Source organism: Phyllopteryx taeniolatus, chromosome 11, assembly GCF_024500385.1.
Source record: "Phyllopteryx taeniolatus isolate TA_2022b chromosome 11, UOR_Ptae_1.2, whole genome shotgun sequence".
NCBI classification, from domain to species: domain Eukaryota; kingdom Metazoa; phylum Chordata; class Actinopteri; order Syngnathiformes; family Syngnathidae; genus Phyllopteryx; species Phyllopteryx taeniolatus.
This window is the reverse complement of record NC_084512.1, coordinates 10138503-10159112: the sequence shown is the minus strand read 5'-3', so window position 1 is coordinate 10159112 and position 20610 is coordinate 10138503. Positions and strand designations below refer to the sequence as shown.

Here is a 20610-nt window from a genome sequence, read left to right as displayed (position 1 = left end):
GATCATATGAAAGGCAGTTGTGTTATCCTAATATAAGGGATTTTCACTGCAGTCACTTGTTAGGGTGGCAAAATGAGCTGGCACTGGAACACAGGGCCTTGCTGGCACTATCCCCGATCAGATGGCTTCGACTTACACTTTCAACACAACCCAGTGGCAGACAGGAGTTCAGATAACACATCTGACGAAAGAGCACTGGTTCCTGATGTGACCTGTTCACAGCCTGCAGCCTTTTTAATTACATGTGAATCCTATTCACAGAGCGAGAGATGATGTTAAACCATCAGTCCTGTTTTCTGTCTTCCCCTCCCCCCTCCTAACATAGAGCCGTGCTGCCGGTGACTCATCCTCACCATAAGGCAAGTCGCATTCTACAAGGTATAACATTTAATTACTCCAAACCCAAGGAGATTTGCATTTGGTACACGTACAGACACACACACACGTACACACTGTCTTGAGAGTTTATTTTCTTTTTGTTCATACACTGTTTTATAGAAAATACTTACTGAAAGCACGATGGTCGTAATGCCTTGAACCTAATAGACATGAAAAATGATTTTCTCCTGTCGATCTGTGAACAAATAGAGCAAGTTAAATAATGAACATAGTGTGACTGCATGTTCAACTGACGTGCATGTTTAATATTCATGTTTTTCTTTTCCTGTGGTTGTAAATGCAACTTACAGGTAAAAGTGAAGTAACAGGATGGGGAGTCACACGTTCATGTTCACACTTACACATAGTTCCGCCATACACCAACTGAGATGTCATATCTTGCGCGATCATTTTCTCAGTTCCTTTCTGAATCACACTTGCCTAGCAGGGAGTTTGCGGAGTGAAATCGTTGAGAGTTGAAGAGCGGCTCTCTAAGGTAGTGGGTGTCTGCATAGCTGAGTGTTTGCTTTGTCTTTCTTACTCACCTTTGACTGATTGTAAGTTCATGCAACAGGACTGATGGGAAAAGTAGGTCATGAGGAAGTTCAGCGAACCTGCCTTGGAAGTTGTTCACTTGCTTGAGAGGCAAGGATTAGAGTGTGATTTGACCGTAGTTGTAGTCATTTGTTCTGTCTGTAACCCTCACAAATTCCAGAATTGAAATATAATTGAATTCTGTCTAGAAGATTCATTTGTGCTATGTTTGGCCATCTGATCAATGCCTCATATAACATCCCTTTGGTACATGATCTGTTGACTAAATGAAAGAATTGCTCTTTGATGATATAAATATTTTTCAGTGTCTCTTACTGGGCTGTGCTCCATTTTTAGTTTTATACCTGCAGGCCTAAAAATGTCAAATTTCCCTTTCATATTCTTAACGTTTCTCATTCTCTCTCTCTCACAGGCTCTGCAGCCTCACTCTGAAAAAGCTAGTCGTCCTCAAAGAACTGGACAAAGAACTGAACTCGCTCTCTATTGCTGTCAAAATACAGGTGAGTCGGTGTAATCTTTTGAGACTTGCTTTTCAATTCTTTGCTTGTGCTGCACCGTTTATCATAATCGCAAGCCTCGTTGATGATAAGACATGCTGCTAATCCTGCCAGTTGATAAAAAGCCTTATTTTAGGCAGCTCTGGTATGTCTCATCCACTCATGTGCTTTAAATAGCAGACTCTCATTACTACTCTACGCAGATGCATTAGCACCTTAAGATGGATTTAGAATGTTATGTTCATGATGATGGGTGTGCAGCCCTAACAGGTGTTTACTCGTCCCAGTGTTGTCACTCAAAGTCAGCCTTAAGAATGAGAATGAGTCATCGTCAAAAGAAAATAATTATTTGTGCACATGGAACACCATATAGCATGGATTGTGTTTTACTGTTTGTTAAATGTCACAACTAAATGTATTTCCTTAGTTACAACAATGAGATTTTAGATCTGATGATGAGTGAAAAAGATATGACTAAAGGGTATGACGTGTGTGGCTAATGTGTGTGAGCAGCTCATTTCATTATACAGCCAATAAAGCGATCCTTCTATCCAAAAATATCTGTGTGATGTGCCATATTTAATGAAACTCAATCTAATTTCTGCATGAAGACAAGCATAGTGATAATTAAATCTTGATAAGCTGGAATTCCTTCATTATATCTGAGAAGTATTCACTACTGTTCATGGGCCTTTACGCACCCCCACCCAAAAAAAAAAAGACTGATGAAGGCGAGACACACATCTGTCTTTTTTAATGGGATATACAGGAAGTCCTCGATTTACGAATGAGTTCCGTTCCTACGCTGGCGACGTAACCCGAATTTCCGTGTAAGTCGGATTTCTGTTACGGGTATTGTCCCACGTGATTGTGACAGCAAGCTCAGTGTGTGTGGGCGTGTGCGTCGATGTGTGGATGAGACGGGACTGACCAGGCGTCGTCCGGCGGGAATGTGAAGGAGGAAAGGAGTGCGCACAGGTGCGAGTGTGTACAGTGGCAAATGTAGTGACGCCGGCCGGGGAAGAGTAGCGATTAGCGGAGGACCCGTTGAATGTGCAGAGGAGCTAATAAAGCCATTAAAGCAGCAAATCGGTGCTTCGTGCCTTTATTGTTGCCGTCACCCAGCTCAGCTGTGCAACAAGAGAAGGGAGTTAACCCCGAGAAGGACAACCTCGGCACTGGAGAAGGCATCTCCCCTGCGTCTCCCGACCACGGTCAGGTGACCGTAGCAGGAAAGGTTAACACTTCGTATAAAGAAACTAAGCTACATTTAAAATAAAAAAATAAGATGCTGTACTTACCATTACTGCTGAGAGTGTGAAAAATGGAGGGCGAAAAAGGCAAAGATACTCCCGGCGCACAAACACAGACAACACTATGCACTAGCTAAGCAGAAACACTGTGGTGCTGGAGACAAAATGGGGGACGAGGCACGGGTGTCGTAAAGTCGAAACGTCGTAGGTCAAGTACGTCGTAACTCGAGGACTTCCTGTAATGGTAATTGCATTTATTGAGATTATTTTTAATCAAAAGCAATTGTAGCCTCCCATGACTGCTGTTGGCTCTTTGTAGTTTTTTACGTCTCAAATGTTTATCAGCGTGGATATATTTTCTGACATATTCCCAAAATCATTATGATGCAAATTCAATTGAAAGCATGAGGCCATTCAATGAAAAATAAAATACAATACTTAGGTTTGGGAACGATAAACCGATCCGACCGGATATCTGTTCATAAAGGCGAGAGGTATGAATATATCGGTAGCAGACTAGACTATCAATACAAAATCCACCAGGAATCCTTAGTTACATTGGTTGTAGGGTTGTGGACTGGATACCGCGCGGCTAGGAATCGGTTGCTTGAGGCTTGATGGTTTTCATCTCGTATAACAAGTGCGAGAGTTCTCGCTGTGCTCTGCAGGTAACATTATGTTGACAACCAAACACAGCTGTGGTGGATACTAGCGACATGACTAGTTTAGCTAAATTTTTTCCGTACCGTCACTATTTCAACATCAAGTAGCTTTTCAGTAGTTAAGCTACTTGCGTGGTCACAGCGATAGCAAAGTAACATTCCCTCAGGACTTGTAAACATTGAATGCAACATCACATTACCTACCTTATCTCAAGTCCGCTGTCGACACGGGGTCTGGCGGCGAAATGTGCGCTGCAGATTGTAAACATGCAGACAGTATGGCAAAAGTAGGTGCATCTCGCCAATTTCCTTGGGCTGCAATTCAGCAAACTAATGCTTTTTCTCGAGTCCTCGCAGTCAACTTCTACATTTGTGTTGGTACTGTGCGCCCCTAAAAAGAAACTACCGAGCTACCGAGTGGACACACAGCCAGGTATATCCGACACTGACACTACAATCGCCAGATAACATAGTCATCACGATTTAAAAGTTCAAAAAGTCAGTCAGCACTCAGCAAGCAGCCAAAAAAATAAAGTAAAATTTAATGGCACGGTGTGCGAGACCACCAATGACTTAAATATTGTTTGTGCAGACTAAGTGAAGAGCAAAATTAATTCAAAATTAATTGTTGTATTGTTGTGGTCTCTTTAAATAATTAATTAATATATATATACATATATATATACATATACACACAGCGTCTGAAATATTTAACGTGTGATCATTTTCTCACTAAATATACTTCCAAAGGTGCTATTGACCTGAAAATTCCACCAGATGTTGGGAACAGGCAGCATGGTGGGTGACTGGTTAGCAGATCTGCCTCTGTTCTGAGGACCAGGGTTCAAATCCCAGCCCCGCCTGTGTGGAGTTTGCATGTTCTGCCCGTGCCTGCGTGGGTTTTCTCCGGGTACTCTGCTTTCCTCCCACATCCCAAAAACATGCATGGTAGGTTAATTGAAGACTATAAATTGCCCGTAGGTTGAATGTGTGTGAGAATGGTTGTTTGTTTATATGTGCCCTGCGATTGGCTGGTGACCAGTTCGGGGCTTACCCCGCCTCTCGCTCGACGATAGCTGGGATAGGCTCCAGCACACCCGCAACCCTAGTGAGGATAAGCAGTACAGAAAATGGATGGATGGATGTTGGGAACAACCCAAGTAATCCATACATACAAATAAAGTAGAACAAATAAGCTCAGAAATTAACTTGTGTGTAAAAATGTGAAATGACACAGGGGAAAAGCATTGAACACATGAAGAAAGGGAGGCGCAAAAAGGCATGGAAAGCCAAGACAACACCTAAAATCTATCAATAATCAAACACCAATCCAACCCCTTGTCAGTGCAAATGAATATCAGCTGGTTCCCTAAAATTGCTTCTGTTGTCAAGTTTACCAAAAGTTCTGAACTGTATATACCACTTTCCCACACTCTTTTTTGGGGTACTTCCCGCAGTTGTACGGTATGGTATGGGAGTGTGACACAAGGACAAAAAAACCTCCATCCTGCAGTGGCAATAAGCTCGAATGATGATGATGATCTACCGAACCGTACAACTGCGATCAGCATCCTAACAAAGGGTTATTGAAAAGTGGGACTGTTGGGATCAGATATTTTTGGACTCTTTCCACTGGAAAGGCAATCAAGCTCATATCACACCTAACTAAACCAAACCATGTAATTAGGTTTTAGAGCAGGGTGGGCAACCATAAATACTCAAAGAGCCATTTGGACGGTCTCCCACAGAATAAAAAACACCCGGAGCTGAAAAACCCTTACACATTTAAAGTGAGGATAACACTGCACTTTTTTTTAACCCGTATGTATAAAAAAACTATAGTGTTTTCCATTTATGAAATCAATGTTTAGTTTTAATGGAACAAGAGCATGATAATCTTAATTTCGAGTATATGTAATTCAGAATTATATTTGAAAAAGGGACTAAGTAATTTAAATTTCAATTAAATACTCCTTATTTTCATTAGTCACTGAGAACCACGGCAGAAGGATGAAAGAGCCACATGCGGCCCTGGAGCCGTGTTTTGCAAAACCTAGTTCTAGAGTCTTCTCTTCCTCTCTCTCTCTCACCCCGGAGACTACAGTGCCACTGTCAGTAGCTCAAGCCCCCCTTACAAAGACCATACTTTATGTCCATTAGATTACAAAGTCATCTATCTTCAACTGTCTATACCTTTGTTTAGGCAAATTAAATACATGTGGTAGTTCTATTAAACGTGGACATGTCATCCCATGAAAATCTGTGGAGTTTGACTGAGGTTAGACTTGTTACATTCCACCATTTGGCACAAACGGATAGAAGGAAAGTCTTGTTACAGAGCACAAGGGTGAGGGAGAGAGGGTGATGAGGACATTGAGTACAAGCGTTTCTTGCCAAGGCTGTGTATTGTAAATGCTTGTCAGGCCGTTAGAGAGTGCCCGGCTTTTGTGCCATCATTCATTTTACCAGCTATGGAGCATGAGAAAAGAGCGCATACAAGACTCCTTTTGTGTAGCACTAGTGGCAAGGTCAGACACAGACTGTGATTTTTCAACCCCCCCCCCCCCACCACCACTCCTTTATAATGTAAAATAAAGCTAGTGGTGCAGCCACTGGTTAGGTTGGGACAGTATGTCCTTCTCAACAACATATTGAACCACTGTGCTGGATTCATATTACAATGATCTAATAGTGTTACAACATCAGAGATTGCAAGTTTCAGCAAATGGGGGTTTACTGTCAGTTTTTAGAAATCTTGAGTATTCTAATTTTTACCCCCCTGTCAAGAAGCACATTAGTGGTTAGTGCTATTGCCACACTGCAAGAACATTGTAGGTTTGAACCCCTCTGTTTTCTGTGAGTGCGCCAGCTTCCTGCCACAGACCAAAATCATGCAAATTAGTTAATTGGTGACACAGTGAATAGTTGTCTTTGTTAATGTGTCAAGCCGGTGATTGACTGATGATATGTTGAGGGTGTATACTGTCCTTCGCTCCAAATATTAGCTAGAACTCACTCCAAGCTCCAGTTACCCTTAAGTAGGATGTATGATAAATGTTTAAAATTGTTACGTTGTTGAAATGTATTGGTGGAAAAAGGTTCAAGTTCATTCCAGGTTTGAGAAATAGTACTGTTTATACATTTTTTTAAAAAGGACAATTTGCTGACATTTTGACATGTCAATTTTAATGATAGGGCTGCATCTGCATTTTTTGTTCAGGCTATTTTTTTATCCATCTCTGAGGCAAGAACTACTAGACCTAGATTAGTGGAGGAGAAGAACAAGCCAATAAAACATTCTGTTTGCAGTGACTTTCCTTGTAGGCATTTGCAGAGTGGGAGGTGTGTAAAATTTCCCTCAGAGGTTACACATTTTTCCTGCAACACAGATTTGGTGTGGACATTTCTCTCAGAAATATAACTTGGCTATATGGGATGATGATTTTGCTCTTGACCACTCTGGAGTCTGGACCACCAATTGACCCAAATTTTAAACCGTGCTCTGAAGGAGAAATACAAATATTAGGTAGTATATTTCCTTTATTATATTTTGAAATTGTGGTGGTAACAATTGTTACTTTGGTGTAATAAGAGGGGTTGCATTGCACAGTACATATCAGGCATTGTCTCATAATACAAAATTGTAGGTGGTGATTATGCTTTCATTGCACAGATTTATGGCCCTATAAGGTTATTGTTAGCTCAGGTTGTCATGTAGAGCTTGGCAAAAATGGCTGTGTTGAAATCACTATCATTAAGGAAATCCTTGATAGAAAATACTTATTTTGAAACAGCTATTTGTATGTTTCAAAACAATGAATCTCGACCCCTTCAATTGCTCTTATGGCAATTAGATGCCAAGAAGGAATCCAGGACTGCTTGTACTAGTTTGCCACAAGGTGTGACTTTGCATAAATGTGTGAACCAGGTTGAGTTTAAAATTAGACTGTCTCACTTTGTGTATGTGGCTGTTTACCAGATAGAAAAAAAACCCACCTTTGTTTGTCTTCTGATTAGCTTGATACTACAGCTCAGATGTGTGACACACTTAATTCAGAATGTGTACATTGGCCTGCATTACAAAGTGTGACTCTCCTCCAGGGTTCGAAGCGTCTTCTGCGATCCAACGAGTATGTCCTCCCACCCAGTGGACTAATGGAGACAGATCTGGAACTCACATTCTCACTACAGGTAAGCACGCTGTCATTGTGCTGTGAATTCTCATACTTGAAAACTATAATTAGAGAGAAACTTGTAGCCACTCTTGTACCCTTTGCAAACCCATTGGAGTTTCTTGTGTTTCAGAACTGTGTGTTGATATTGTTGTATGTTTGTAAATGTGAGTTTAAAGAACACACATCTGGGGCCTCATGTACAAAGACTTGCGTGGATTTCCTACTGATACATGGCGTACGCTCAAATCCAGAAAACGTCATACGCACAAAAATATCCAGATGTATGAATCTGTGCGCAAGCACATTTCCTTTGTACATCCCAATCAACATAGAATTGGGCGTACGTGTTGGAGTAGCCGATCCCTCCCTGTCCACGCCCACATTCAAATATGCAAATCATATTTAAATGAAGCCTGCACCTGACCAGCGTTAACAAGCGAAAGAGGAGTGAATGGGACAGCGTGTGTGCGGCTGTCAATGGTGTGGAGTCAGAACAGCGCACACATGCTGAACTAAAAAATAAGTGGTCAGACATAAAGGTGGGTGTGAAGCGGAGGACAGCTGCCCACCGCCAAAGTCTGGCCGAAACAGGTGGAGGAACCGACAGGGAGGGCCTCACCCCGTTTGAGGAGAGAATCGCTGCAATCATGGGTGACGCTGCTCTCTCAGGGGCGGTGGGAGCCCATGTGGCTGACTCTGATCACCCCACAAGGTTAATACCATTTATTTTTGTAACGCACAACAAAAGTGTTCATACAATAACCTACACTCAGCCCTATGAGATAAAGGTTCATGCGTAATGTATGGTATTTGTAATAAATCTTTTGAATTCAAATAGAAGCACATCAGCATAATAAAGAGGATATCAGAAACTTTGACTCGTTTGATTACTCAATTTATTATTTTAATACACAGGAGAGGACACGCACACTGGAAAAAAAAAAGAGTCCTTTTAATTTATTTAATTTGAACATTTACATTGGTTGCACATGATTAAACTGTTAAATTTACATTATTTTTTCAGGAGAAGAGGGGTAAATTGTCATTTTAACACATTTTAATCATGTGCAACCGATGTACATGTTCAAATTAAGTAAATTCAAAGGACTCTTTTTATCAGTGCAGTCGCAACCACGCGCTACATGTTCGGGGGATTCGTCCACCGTCCCTGGCATCACTGGTGTCACAGACGCGGAGGATTAACCATCCCCAGCGTCTCCGACGCAATTACGCTCCAACACCCGGCTGCTGCTGCGCCCATACAGACTGATAAAAAGAGTCTTTTGAATTTACTTTAGTTGAACATGTACATCGGTTGCACGTGATTAAAATGTGTTAAAATTACATAATTTCCCCCTCTTCTCCAAAAGTTAATTTCATTTTAACACATTTTAATCGTGGAACTAATGTACATTTACAACTAATGTAAATTCAAAGGACTCTTTTTTTTTTTTTTTTTTTTTTGCCCCCCCAGTGCATGTGCTGGAGTCACAAGAAGCGATTCCGAGGGCAATAGGCAGCATAAATTATCACCTTGATCAATTAATAGGTATCCTCACAAATATCAGTGATTCATTAAATACACTGGTTAACAAATTGAATTCTGAGTCCTTGCCTCTATTACATTTTATTGAAATCAAATGTTGCCGGGCATTAATTTGTCATCAGTGCTAATTGTTCACGTCTCCCTGATGTCCCAATTTTTTGACTTGAGTTTATTGTTACATTTCTGTGCGGCCAATTATACATTACTCGTGCACTCACTGTAGTAGTCTCGCCACGCTGCACTATTTGCATATCTGTTGTTGACCAATACTGGCCACTCATGCCAGAGTAGCATCTGCTCCATTTGCACACTGATTGAGGAGTATCTGCAACATTTGCATAAACAACATTGTCCCAGATTAACGCACTACTCGCTTGAAGTCTCGGCGCCCTTTGCACAATGGTCATTGCACCGGACTATTACAATATTAGTCTTTCGAACTGCTCTAAGTGCTAGAGGACTCTGCATCTTTTTGCACAATTGTCAAAAAAATAAAATAAAATAAAATGTACCGGCATTACCAGATAACTAGCAACCCTTTATTGCTCAGCGACTGTTTTTTGTCAATGTCTTTATGTCTCAAAGGTGTTCTCTGTCAATTGACTGTCTGTTGTCGTAAAAGAGCAGCTCCAACTACCGGAGCTAACACTACAAGTTCCTTGTGTGTTTTTTGGACATACTTGGCAAATAAAGATGATTCTGATGTGCAGATTTATGATAACAGTTTCCCAGCATCACCTCTAAGTGTCACCAAAGCACCAACAGCTGCAGAAACGTGCGTACGCCAGCTGAAGTTGGTTTGAGGCACAGCACATATCCACGGTCATTTCACTCTTGATACATCTGAACTTTGCCGTGAAAAAGAACGTACGCCACGTTTTTGTGCGTATGCACCTTTTGTACATGAGGCCCTTGGTTATTAAAAGTATTGGGTGACTTTATTTTTTCAGTAAAGTGGTACGTGATATTCTGTCACATCTTTTCCCATCTTGATTGGAAAAAAGTTATAATTTTGAATTTAATCTACATGGATGTGCCTTTCTATTACAGTAGTCACTTCATTATCTCATGACAGACATAATTGTTCTGGCTACAAATTAAAAATAATCCTGCAAAATAGTGAAATACTGCTCATGCATAAGTCTATGGTTCACATCAGGGCTAAATTAAATTCCTGCTTACTGGTCTCAGACTGACCAAAAAGCTATAAAATTGTGTCACAGACAGGTGACAAATGTAAGGAAGAAACTGGATAATTGAGCTGCATGTGCATCTATAGAGAATTGAGGATTGAGAATTAATTTATACAGTATGCTCTCCCCTTCACAGTTAAGCATCGTTTAGAGATATTGGGCCAAGACCCAATTAAGATGTTTGCTCGGATAGAATGCTTTTTACCCTATCTGTAGAGTTCTAGAAACTTAAAAAATCAAGGTCATCGCGCACTGACACTTATTGTTCCCACATTTACAATCAGTATTCACCTGGCTTTAGAACTCGTGACACGGATGGTTTACCAATATGATTCCCATCATTTTCATGCACAGCAGACAGAGAGCACCTTTAAAAATTAGGATGTAATCTAATCTTAATTGTTTTTATTCCCAGTACCCCCATTTTTTGAAGAGGGATGCCAACAGATTACAGATAATGCTGCAGAGGAGGAAACGCTACAAGAATCGAACCATCCTGGGCTACAAGACTTTGGCTGTGGGAGTTATCAATATGGCCGAGGTATTGCATGTTGCATTTGCATGGTTGGCTCTCACCAGAGAGCTGTTGTGTTTCTTTGGACTTTTGTGTATTCTGCTTATCTCTCTGACAGTGATGACATGTATTCCTAGCCATGTACCTTTGTTTTTTTGTCAAGAGAGAGAGGCCCTGCTGGTGTTACACTTGATTTTTGAATGATTCATGCTCCTCACACACTGCTGTATGGGATTATGGGCCATCTGGAGCTGGCTTTGAATGTATTTTTTCTGAAAGCACTACTTTGAACCATGATATATAGAAATAATGGGCCAAAAGCTGGTCTAATGCCCAGTATGGATGTTTATTTAATGGAAACGTGGTGCTGTTTAAGTCCTCAATCCAAGTCATTTGGGGTTAAGAATCTGCTAGCGAGGACTAATGTTTCTTTGCATATTACAAGGGTGAAACACAAAGAGAATTCTCATATGGACATTGTTACGTCAGGCAAAGATCTTTGGTTCATTTTGCTTATTAATGTCTGTTGACATGAAGTGAAACCACATGCTTTTTGTACCTCGTTTTGACCTGTTTTTATTTTGATTTATTAAGGTTTGTGAGACAATCTTATAGATTAATGGAAATGGGGTGTGGATTCTAAATTCGAAAATATGTTTTAATATTTATTCAGTGTGCATATTTACGGGAGCGAGCTGTCAATTAATACAAAGATTGCCCCAATTAAGTTTAGTATTGCATTTGTACATTTCTAAATACATCCTTTGATGTTGAAAAATGCTATTCTAGCTGTAGCCCAGAAATGGTCATGAATATTAATATCTGAAAGCAAGACTAATACATGGCTACAGTTTAGAATGTCACTCAGCCGTTGGGCAACATCCCACAGTCTTGTATGAGTAAGACTAAATTGTACATTATAGTATCCCTTTTTATTCTGAGCAAATCCAGTATGTTATAATCAGTATGTTTTTAATTTGGTCTCCTGCACTCATCCTGAATTTAAAAGGATTTTAAAATGTAGCTTCCAGTTGCAGCCCCTGTTAGTGTTTGAGGGAAATTGTCCTACTCCCTCTATAGCAATTCATATTGTGAAATATTACAGGGACTCCCCAGATGGAGATTGGAAGTAAAGCAATACAACTGTTCCACTGTTTTCGTGCTACAAGCAAATTGGCTTTGGTCTGTTAGACAATCGAGATGAAAAATAAACTATTCTGTGGAAGTGAAGATTAATTTAGAGATTGCTTCGCTCTCTGCCTGTAATCCTTCGCTTGGTGTAAATCAATGTAATGGAGGCTACCTCTCCTGTATCATTGTTAACTCTGTGAAGATGGAGATAACATTCTTTCATCCTTCCGGTCTGTTGAAGGAAGCATTTGTTCTGTTCAGCTTCAGTATCTCTGCTGAGTGATTGATCCACGCAGAAATTGCATGAGACATAATTCCATCTCAGCTAAAGAGGACTTGATATTGAGAAGGATGATGGGAATGTGTCCTAATTGTAAAAGAACATATATTATGAACCATGCAGGGGCAAGGTTATTGAAATTAGCGAGTATTTTTATTTTAAGATAATGTCTTTATGTTCAGGTGATGCAACATCCCACAGATGGGGGCCAGATTCTTGGTCTCCATAGCAACGTGAAAGAAGCGCCAGTGCGTGTTGCGGAGATCAGCGTGTACTCTCTGTCCAGCCAGCCCATTGACCACGAGGACAGCAGTGGACAAGCTGGTCGAAAGACTAAAACCTCAGGTGGGCAATGTCATCTCCCCCACATGAGGTCTAATCCTGACTTACATTTCACCCTTTCTCTTTGCTCCCAACACATGGATTCCATTTCCCAAATGAAGACGGGTTGAAGTCGAATAATGCTTTCCCATCCTGGGTCTGAGAATATGTTACTTTCTTCTGCTATGTTTGTAATGTTGATCTCCTCGCTGAACAGATGTCGGGCCTATTACCTTACACTGCTCTAATTCTGGACAGTGGGGGAAATATTTGGCCCGGCTTAGGCTCCACGCCTTCATCCTGCTATGCTGGTCCCTAGCTGTTCTGGTTGTTATTAAGGAGGTCACTCAAACATAACAGATGAGCTCATGTACCAAGTATTAAGCCTGTGTCACTTTGAGAGAATGTTTATCTTGCTCCTCTTTGCAATGATCCTTTATGGCATCCATCCTATTTAATAGAATGGAATAAACACTGAAATTAATTTATTAAAAAGAACAGAAAATCCCAGCAATAACATTCGCAATGAAATTCGCTATTTAAACAATATCCTCCTCATGCTGAGTAAGGTCAAACTAAATGGGTTTGATGATCATGGTGGAAAGCGGAGTTAGTAAGTAATTAACTGAAGTGGCCTTGGATTTCTGCCTGCTTCTGTTTGTAATTTCTTGGTTTAAACACCATATTTCTGTAAACCTATTCGTCTATTAAATTAGTTTCTGATGTATTTTCTTTAGACCGCTCCCCAGACTTGGACAACTATTCTGAGGAGGACGATGACAGTTATTCATCCGAGCAAGAAGCTAGTGATGATGCAGCTCATGGCCAGGTGAGTGCCAAAAAGAAAGATGACAAATGTCTTTTTAGATTTACTGTTTTTAATTAGATTGCTTTAAATTCATGGCCCAGAGGTTTTTTCTACACAAATAATAGCTATAAATACGGGTTTACTTCTGCATTGGTTAACTGCGTGTTACGACTTCGGTATAAATTTGGGCTACGTTGCCCTCGTAGGAACAAAATTCACATGTACACGTGTGTATGCACACCCACACACACATCAATGTCATTAACCATAGTTGTTACTTTTGAGTTGGAAGCTTTGATTTCAGATGTCAAAAGCTCCAAGTTGAATATTTTGTACTTCCCAGTAATGTTGAATGCCAGCCAATCCATTCTGCCTGAATACTTCATAACACGATTAATTAACAGTTGATGCCACAAAATTGATGGAATGCTTAACAATCAGTATAAGATGTTTTAGGAGTCATACATAAGATAATTTATCATATCTCCCTTCCCTGTATTTCAGGATATTTATGATGAAGACGACGAGCTTCGCAAGCCCAAGAAAGCCCGGAGGAAAATGATACGGACCACGTCCATGACGAGGGTTAGTTCCGATCTGTTCTGCCACATGTACTTTTATGCTGGCTAATCATTGACCAGGAGAATAACCCAAGACCGTTGTTTTGTGACTCAGAAGCTTTTAGGGGAAGCACACAGTGTGCTCCATTTGTGCAAGCTATTAGTAGGCTGTGGATGAGCATGTAAATGAGATATGTGGGTCCAGTGGACTCATTAAAAAGGTCGTTGCAGTGACTATGGATGCGTAATCTGCCGGGAGAATTTATAAATCAGAAATATTGCTATTTTCTCCGTGGCAGTAATTTCCTTTCCAACTGGTGACAATTTTGTTATTCTCTGTCACAGCAACCAAACTTCAAGCAGAAATTTGTGGCCTTGTTGAAGAGGTTCAAGGTAACAGATGAGGTGAGTTGGAAAAAAGGAATAGCTCCATTGATTTGATTGATACCCAAGAGAATGTGTTCAAGGTTGAAGCAAAAGACATGAAAGTGAATTTTAGAGGGGAACGCCCATGTGGATTTTCTTGGGTCTCCTGTTATAAAGCCTTAAATAAGACAGCTGTAGAAAAGTTATTCAGGTGCTGTTGGAAAAGATCTCATGTTATCAGTATTGCCTGACTAAACAGCATCAAGCTAGGTTGTTGCTAATGTATTCCTGACAGGAAAAGAATTGCCTGGGGGGAGAAAAAACAAGAGCTTCAAGCATCAGCTCGGCTGCATTAACCCCCACTCATGGTTGTATGATTCATAAATTGCCATTAGCAACAATTTGTATGCGGAATCTATTAAGGGATTTATTCTCCACGACTTAATCTAATGATAAATGTTGAGTCGTATTTAAATTAGTTGTCCCTCTTAGCAGTCCTCGAATACATGCAAAAGGTGCAGTCCATACTGTAATAATAATAATTGTGATATCTTAGATTCATTCAGCGCCTTTCAAGTGAATGGCTTGTAATTTTGTCAACAGCAGAAGTCGGCACCAACCCCAAGATGTCCATTAGCACATTATCTGTGGTAAACCATAGACCTTTAAAATGATAATTAACCCTATTGTGCAGTGAAATCAATACATCAATCAAATCAATTAAGAAAAATAAATTAATAATGCATAAACACATCGTATATAGAAAATGTTAAAGAAATATTTCATTTTACATACATAAACATAAAGAGAGAGAACAGAACTGGCTTGTCTAAACCAAAATTTCTGAACAAAAATCTCTAGTAAGATGGATTCATTGGTTATCTTCTTTGGTGTCTGACAAACAATAACAAGTGGTCTGTGGATTTAACTTTAACGTCTTTTCTTTTGCTTGTCTTATGCTTCTTAACCTTGATGTTCATAAGTTTTTGGAGTTCTTATTTCTCGTCTTACATTAGTCTAGCAGGATTTGCGTGTTTTTTGTTTTGTTCACTCACTGGTAAAAACCTCTATGCTGATGCTGTTGTAAAGTTGACTGTGTGTTTTACTATTGAGTGTTTACTCTGAGACTCTTATGGGACCAGTCACAGTTCACTGATGATCAAGTTGAACACTGGCCAACATCACAGAGCAATCGATCCCTAGTTTATATTAATCGAAGTCAATAGCATCTTTCTGAGTGCTTTCACTCACCAATCTTACAAGAGACTCACTGCAATCTGAGTTTGGCTACCCTCGATGGTTCTGCACACTTCAGTTTGCCTGATGATCTTTTATCACGTTGCTTGTCACTAATCTCTTCCTTGTGGCTGGACTGTGTGCATGGCCGCTGTTCTATAAATACATAGCCTAGGAGGTAGAGAAGGGACAGACTGTTTATCTGCTCCCTGACAGCTCTTGCACTTATGGAGTGGCATTAATCACCTGATTAGTCCCAAAGCCTGCTTGTGTGCACTTCCTATGATATGTATCCCCACTGTGCAGCCTGCAGATCAAAGTTCAACCCTGCAGGTATCTTCTAGCCTTTAGCATCTGATTAGCCAACTTAAAGTCCCTTGGTGTATTTACAGTGCCATGAAAAAGTATTGGCCCCCTTCTCAAATTCTTATATTTTTGCATAGTTTCCCCACTTTAATATTTAAGATCATCAAACAAATTTAAATATGAGACAAATATAATAATAATATATATTTTTAAATGATTTCATTTATTAAGAAAAAAAACCTACCTAGTTACCTGGCCCTGTGTGAAAACGTAATTACCCCCCTTGTTAAATCATGAATTAATTAATTTTTACTAATCAGACTCAAGCCTGATTACCTCCAGACCTGTTCAATCAAGAAATCACTTAAACAGAATCTGTCCCAACAAAATCAAGTCAGACAAAAGATCTGAAAAAGCTGCAACAAAATGACACGATCTAAAGAAATTCCAGAAATAAAGGAATTGACATTTATCAATCTGGAAAGGGTTACGAAAGGCATTTCTACAGCTTTAGGATTCCAGCGAACCATAGGGAGAGCCATTATCCTCACATGGAAAAAACATGGACCAGTGATGAACCTTCCCAGGAGTGGCCTACAAAGATTACCCCAAGAGAACCGCAATGACTCATCCAGGAGGCCACAAAAGAACTCAGGACAACTTCTAAAGAACTACAGGCCCCCCTTGCCTCAGTTAAGGTCAGTGTTCATGACGCAACAATAAGGAAGAGACTGGGCAAAAATGGCATCCATGGCAGAGTTCAAAGGGGAAACCCACTGCTGACCGAAAATAACATAAAGGCTTACTTTTGCAAAGGTTTGTGACCTCAAGCTGAAGCACACTTCGGTTCTGCAGCAGGATAATGATCCAAAACAGACCAGCAAATCAACTTCTGAATGACTTAAAAACAAAATGAAGGTTTTGGAGTGGCCTAGTCAAAATCCAGACTTGAATCCAAATGAAATGCAGTGGCATGACCTTAAAAGGGCCGTTCATGCTCGAAAACCCTCAATTTTTGCTGAATTCAAACAATTCTGCAAGGAAGAATGGACCAAAATATCTCCACAGAGATGTGAAAAACTCATTGCCAATTTTAGAAAAATGCTTGATTTCAGTTGCTGCTGCTGAGGATAGCCCAACCCCTTATTAGGTTTACAGAGCCATGACTTTTTCACGCAGGGCCAAAAAAAAATCACCATTTAAAAACATTTAAAATTCACTTGGGTCAGATTTGTCTGATATATACATTTGTTAGATGACCTTAAACATTAAAGTGGAGAAACTATGCAAAAATATAAGAATTTGAGAAGGGGGCCAATAGTTTTTCATGGCACTGTATAGTTTCTCTTTTTCATAGCATTCAGTATTTATTCGCACAGCTGTACAAGTGATTCTAAAATGTGCGGCACTGGCCAATCCCTATACCTTTTTTTTTTTTTTTTTTTTTTTTTTTTTTTTTTAATTCATTGTGATATTTACAAGCTTACTCTTACGTTGACAATACTGTATGTCTATCATGTGTGGCAGGTCCTGGACTCTGACCCAGTAGACCAGACCCAGGAAGTAGAGGAGGACCTGGACTTACTCTACGACAGTTTAGAGGTGTACAACCAGAGTGACAGCGGGCCGGAGATGGAGGACAATGAAAGTGTCTTGAGCACACCAAAGCCTAAACTTAAGTGAGTTTGCCCCCGTTTTGTTTCGTTGCAATAAGTTGTGTGATTAAGCTACAGCCTTTCATGAATTGCTAAGGATTTTCTTCTAGCCATAATTCCTGAAGTTGATAGATGTAGAGCAAAACAAAGCTTTGTATATGTATTTGTGTGATAAGGTTAGGGATGGGCATTTTGCAAAAAAATAATTCAGCTGATGTTGACAATTAATAATCAGTTGTTATTTGCGATGCACTAGTAGATAATTGTAGATGGCAGAAAATACTAAGGAAAGTGTGTTTTTCTGCATAGATGTCCTTCTGTCAAGAATAATAATTTTCACGCAAAAAAACCAACAACATTTAAGTACTTTGTAACAAAATAACTATACTGCACAGCAATTGAAAAAAAGCCGAGCTTGAGGCCTAATGGAATTTCTTCACATTTAACGTGCACAGTTCATTAACAAAACAAGGTACTATCCTCTGCATACTGGACAAATATGAGCATGTCAACATGAATACAGTCTGAAAGAAGTCAGTCCAACTAAATTTAAGTAATGCAGAGATTACTACTTTAAACTGTAGGGTTGCAATCAATGAAGGGATGGGTGAATCCTCACTGATCTGAAGTCCTGTTTTGATGGCAGTGTTGTCATAAGCAGAGTAGTGCTGCCTGGAGGAGTTGTGCCATAGAAGAGGTCTGCATGGACGCAGCTGTTGGCTCAGCCTGTTTGTCTTCGTCAGGCCACAAACTTCATAATAATTGACCTTTGCTGGTTGCAACCAACTGCTTCAATTTCTTTAAAAATCAGTACGGCTTGATGGTCAGAATAGTCAAAGATCAATTGAATGACTAATAGGTTACTATGTTCATTCCTAGTTATAGAACTGTTTTTATTCTGAAATTCTGATCTTTTTTTTCCAGGCCTTTTTTCGAGGGGATGTCTCACTCCAGCTCCCAGACAGAAATCGGAAGCATACATAGCCAAAAAAGTCAACAGAGAGAGCTGTTACATGCTGTAAGTCGATCACCAGGCCCTGAGTTATAGCAATAACAACCTGCTCTGGTTCCTTTTAGTCCTGCTGGATACCCATAAAGTTTTTTCTTCTGGTTGTGCTGGATGGGGTCATGTTGTTAACAGTGTTATGTAAAGTAATTGCACTCAGGCAGTGTGTAAATGCCTTACAGCTCTGTTGCATTGAATGGTCTAGGGATTCCCAAGAACCATGCTAAATATTCTGAGAATGGGGGAGATGTAGCCCAGTACACCCCCCCCCCCCCCACACACACACACACACACACAAACACAAACAGACAGACTCCTTCCGCTGCTGGTAGGTAGGATGAAGGGGCTGCTGTCCTTACCCTGTTCACCCCTGTAGTATTTATAGAGAGTGACACCAGATGACCTCTTCACCACTATCAACACACACATTCAAACATGCAGACCCGAATCTGCTCCCTAGCTCAGAAAGAAGATTGGATAAAGCATTCCCACTCAGATTTATGATCTGTTGGAGACAAAAAGCTGCGGAAGAGGGAGTGAGAGACATGTTGTGTCTGACTTTGTGAGAGGGAGGACGAGGGTTGGCTGTTTATAAATATATTGGAATCCATTTTAGCTTGTACAAATGAGCCCAGAGCATTCCAGGCAGTGAGTCGTCCATTTTGTCAAACAACCATCTCCATTCAACTGTAAGACGCAAAAAAATGAAATTTTTTATGGATACTCTATAAACTATGGGGAGAGATGTCTCAAAATTATTTGCACGTATTTTTCAGATACACAAATATATCTGAGATTTAGATGGTTTTTAAATCAACAAATATGCCCGCGGTTCGTTCACGTGTTTTTCAAATCTACAAATATATCCGCGATTCAGACGTTTTTCAAATCCACAAATTATTTGCACGTTTTTTTGTTTTTTTTGTTTGTTTTTTAATGTGTGTGCATTTATCATGACTTATCATTTGTAAATATTAAATTCTGCTTGTGAATTGTTGGGCATGCACATTTATTTTTGAGACAAATATAACGCAGTTTGAAGTTGAGAATATTCATACGTGTGGGAAGGCCCTGCCTCCATCCGCTAGGCGGCAGTGTTGCTGTCGCCGTTGAGAGCATAGACTAATTTTTTCTGTCAATATGGGGTGCAGTGTGCTGTGTTAATGAAGAAAAAAATGAACTTAAATGAATTTAGCAAATGGCTGAAATATAACAGAGTGAAAAATTTAAGGGGTCCCCAGTGTGTGTGTGTGTAATATATATATTTATATATATATACACATATAATATTTACAAATGATAAGTCATGATAAATGCACAGACGATATTAAAAAACACATGTAAATCGCGGAGATATTTATGGATCCGAAAAACGTGTGCAAATAATTTGTGGATTCGAAAACACGCATGAATTGCGGATATATTTGTGGATTTGGAAAATTTATATAATTTTGAGACATATCTCTCCCCATACTAAACAGATATAACAAAACTTAATTAAGTTTCCAATTCAGCAAGCTTGACCACATGTGTGTTTTTGTGGGTTTATGTATAAATTGGTAGAAATACTAAAATGTATACAACCTTTCAGTCATAAAGTGCCAATGTCCCTCAGCTTGACTGTGTACAACTAACTTGTAAGTGTTCCATTTTTATTCATCATGAAATGATTTCAAAATGTTGTGTTCTTTACCCTTCAGAGTGGAGACTTTTTAACTGTGGACAGATGTAAAGTGCAAGGGCCCCGCTATCAAGAGGACAGTGCCACAGACACAACCATCGGGGTATGTTTTTGGTACAACACTTTCTTTGCCCAAATGTCCCTCGAGCATTGTGTTCTCCATTTTTCTTTTCCACTCCCTCACGCTTGAAACTGGAGTGTGTTTTCCCTCTCGTGGGTCTTGGGGTTTTCCGGGAATAAACTAAGCAGGGTGGGGGTGTGCAAGGGTAAGGATATATCCACTGTAAAAAAATATATTTGATTAAAATTCTTTGGTTGGTTTTGGATGGGTAGTTGTTTTTTTCACACATGAGCGAGAAATATAAAAGAACATATTACAGCAGAAAGTACAAGTATTAGAAGTGTAACAAATCCGATTTTTTTTCTCTCTCATAAATCAAATCTCATCAACGGTAAAGGTACTATTTTAGTCGTATACAATGTACAG

The 20610-nt window shown here is 39.8% G+C and overlaps 1 protein-coding gene across 3 annotated transcripts in view; it reads left to right on the top strand.

Annotated features, from left to right (window-relative positions):
- The window catches only part of zmp:0000000755 (phosphofurin acidic cluster sorting protein 2), a 70262-nt gene that overhangs the window by 27940 nt on the left and 21712 nt on the right, over positions 1-20610 (top strand). For all 3 annotated transcript variants that reach the window (XM_061790905.1, XM_061790906.1, XM_061790904.1), the window contains exons 2-11: positions 1346-1433; positions 7447-7536; positions 10675-10800; positions 12367-12529; positions 13243-13334; positions 13818-13898; positions 14219-14278; positions 17309-17460; positions 18361-18454; positions 20143-20226. In XM_061790905.1, coding sequence (XP_061646889.1) covers positions 1346-1433; positions 7447-7536; positions 10675-10800; positions 12367-12529; positions 13243-13334; positions 13818-13898; positions 14219-14278; positions 17309-17460; positions 18361-18454; positions 20143-20226 — 1030 coding nt within the window. The remainder of the gene's footprint in view (positions 1-1345; positions 1434-7446; positions 7537-10674; positions 10801-12366; positions 12530-13242; positions 13335-13817; positions 13899-14218; positions 14279-17308; positions 17461-18360; positions 18455-20142; positions 20227-20610) is intronic.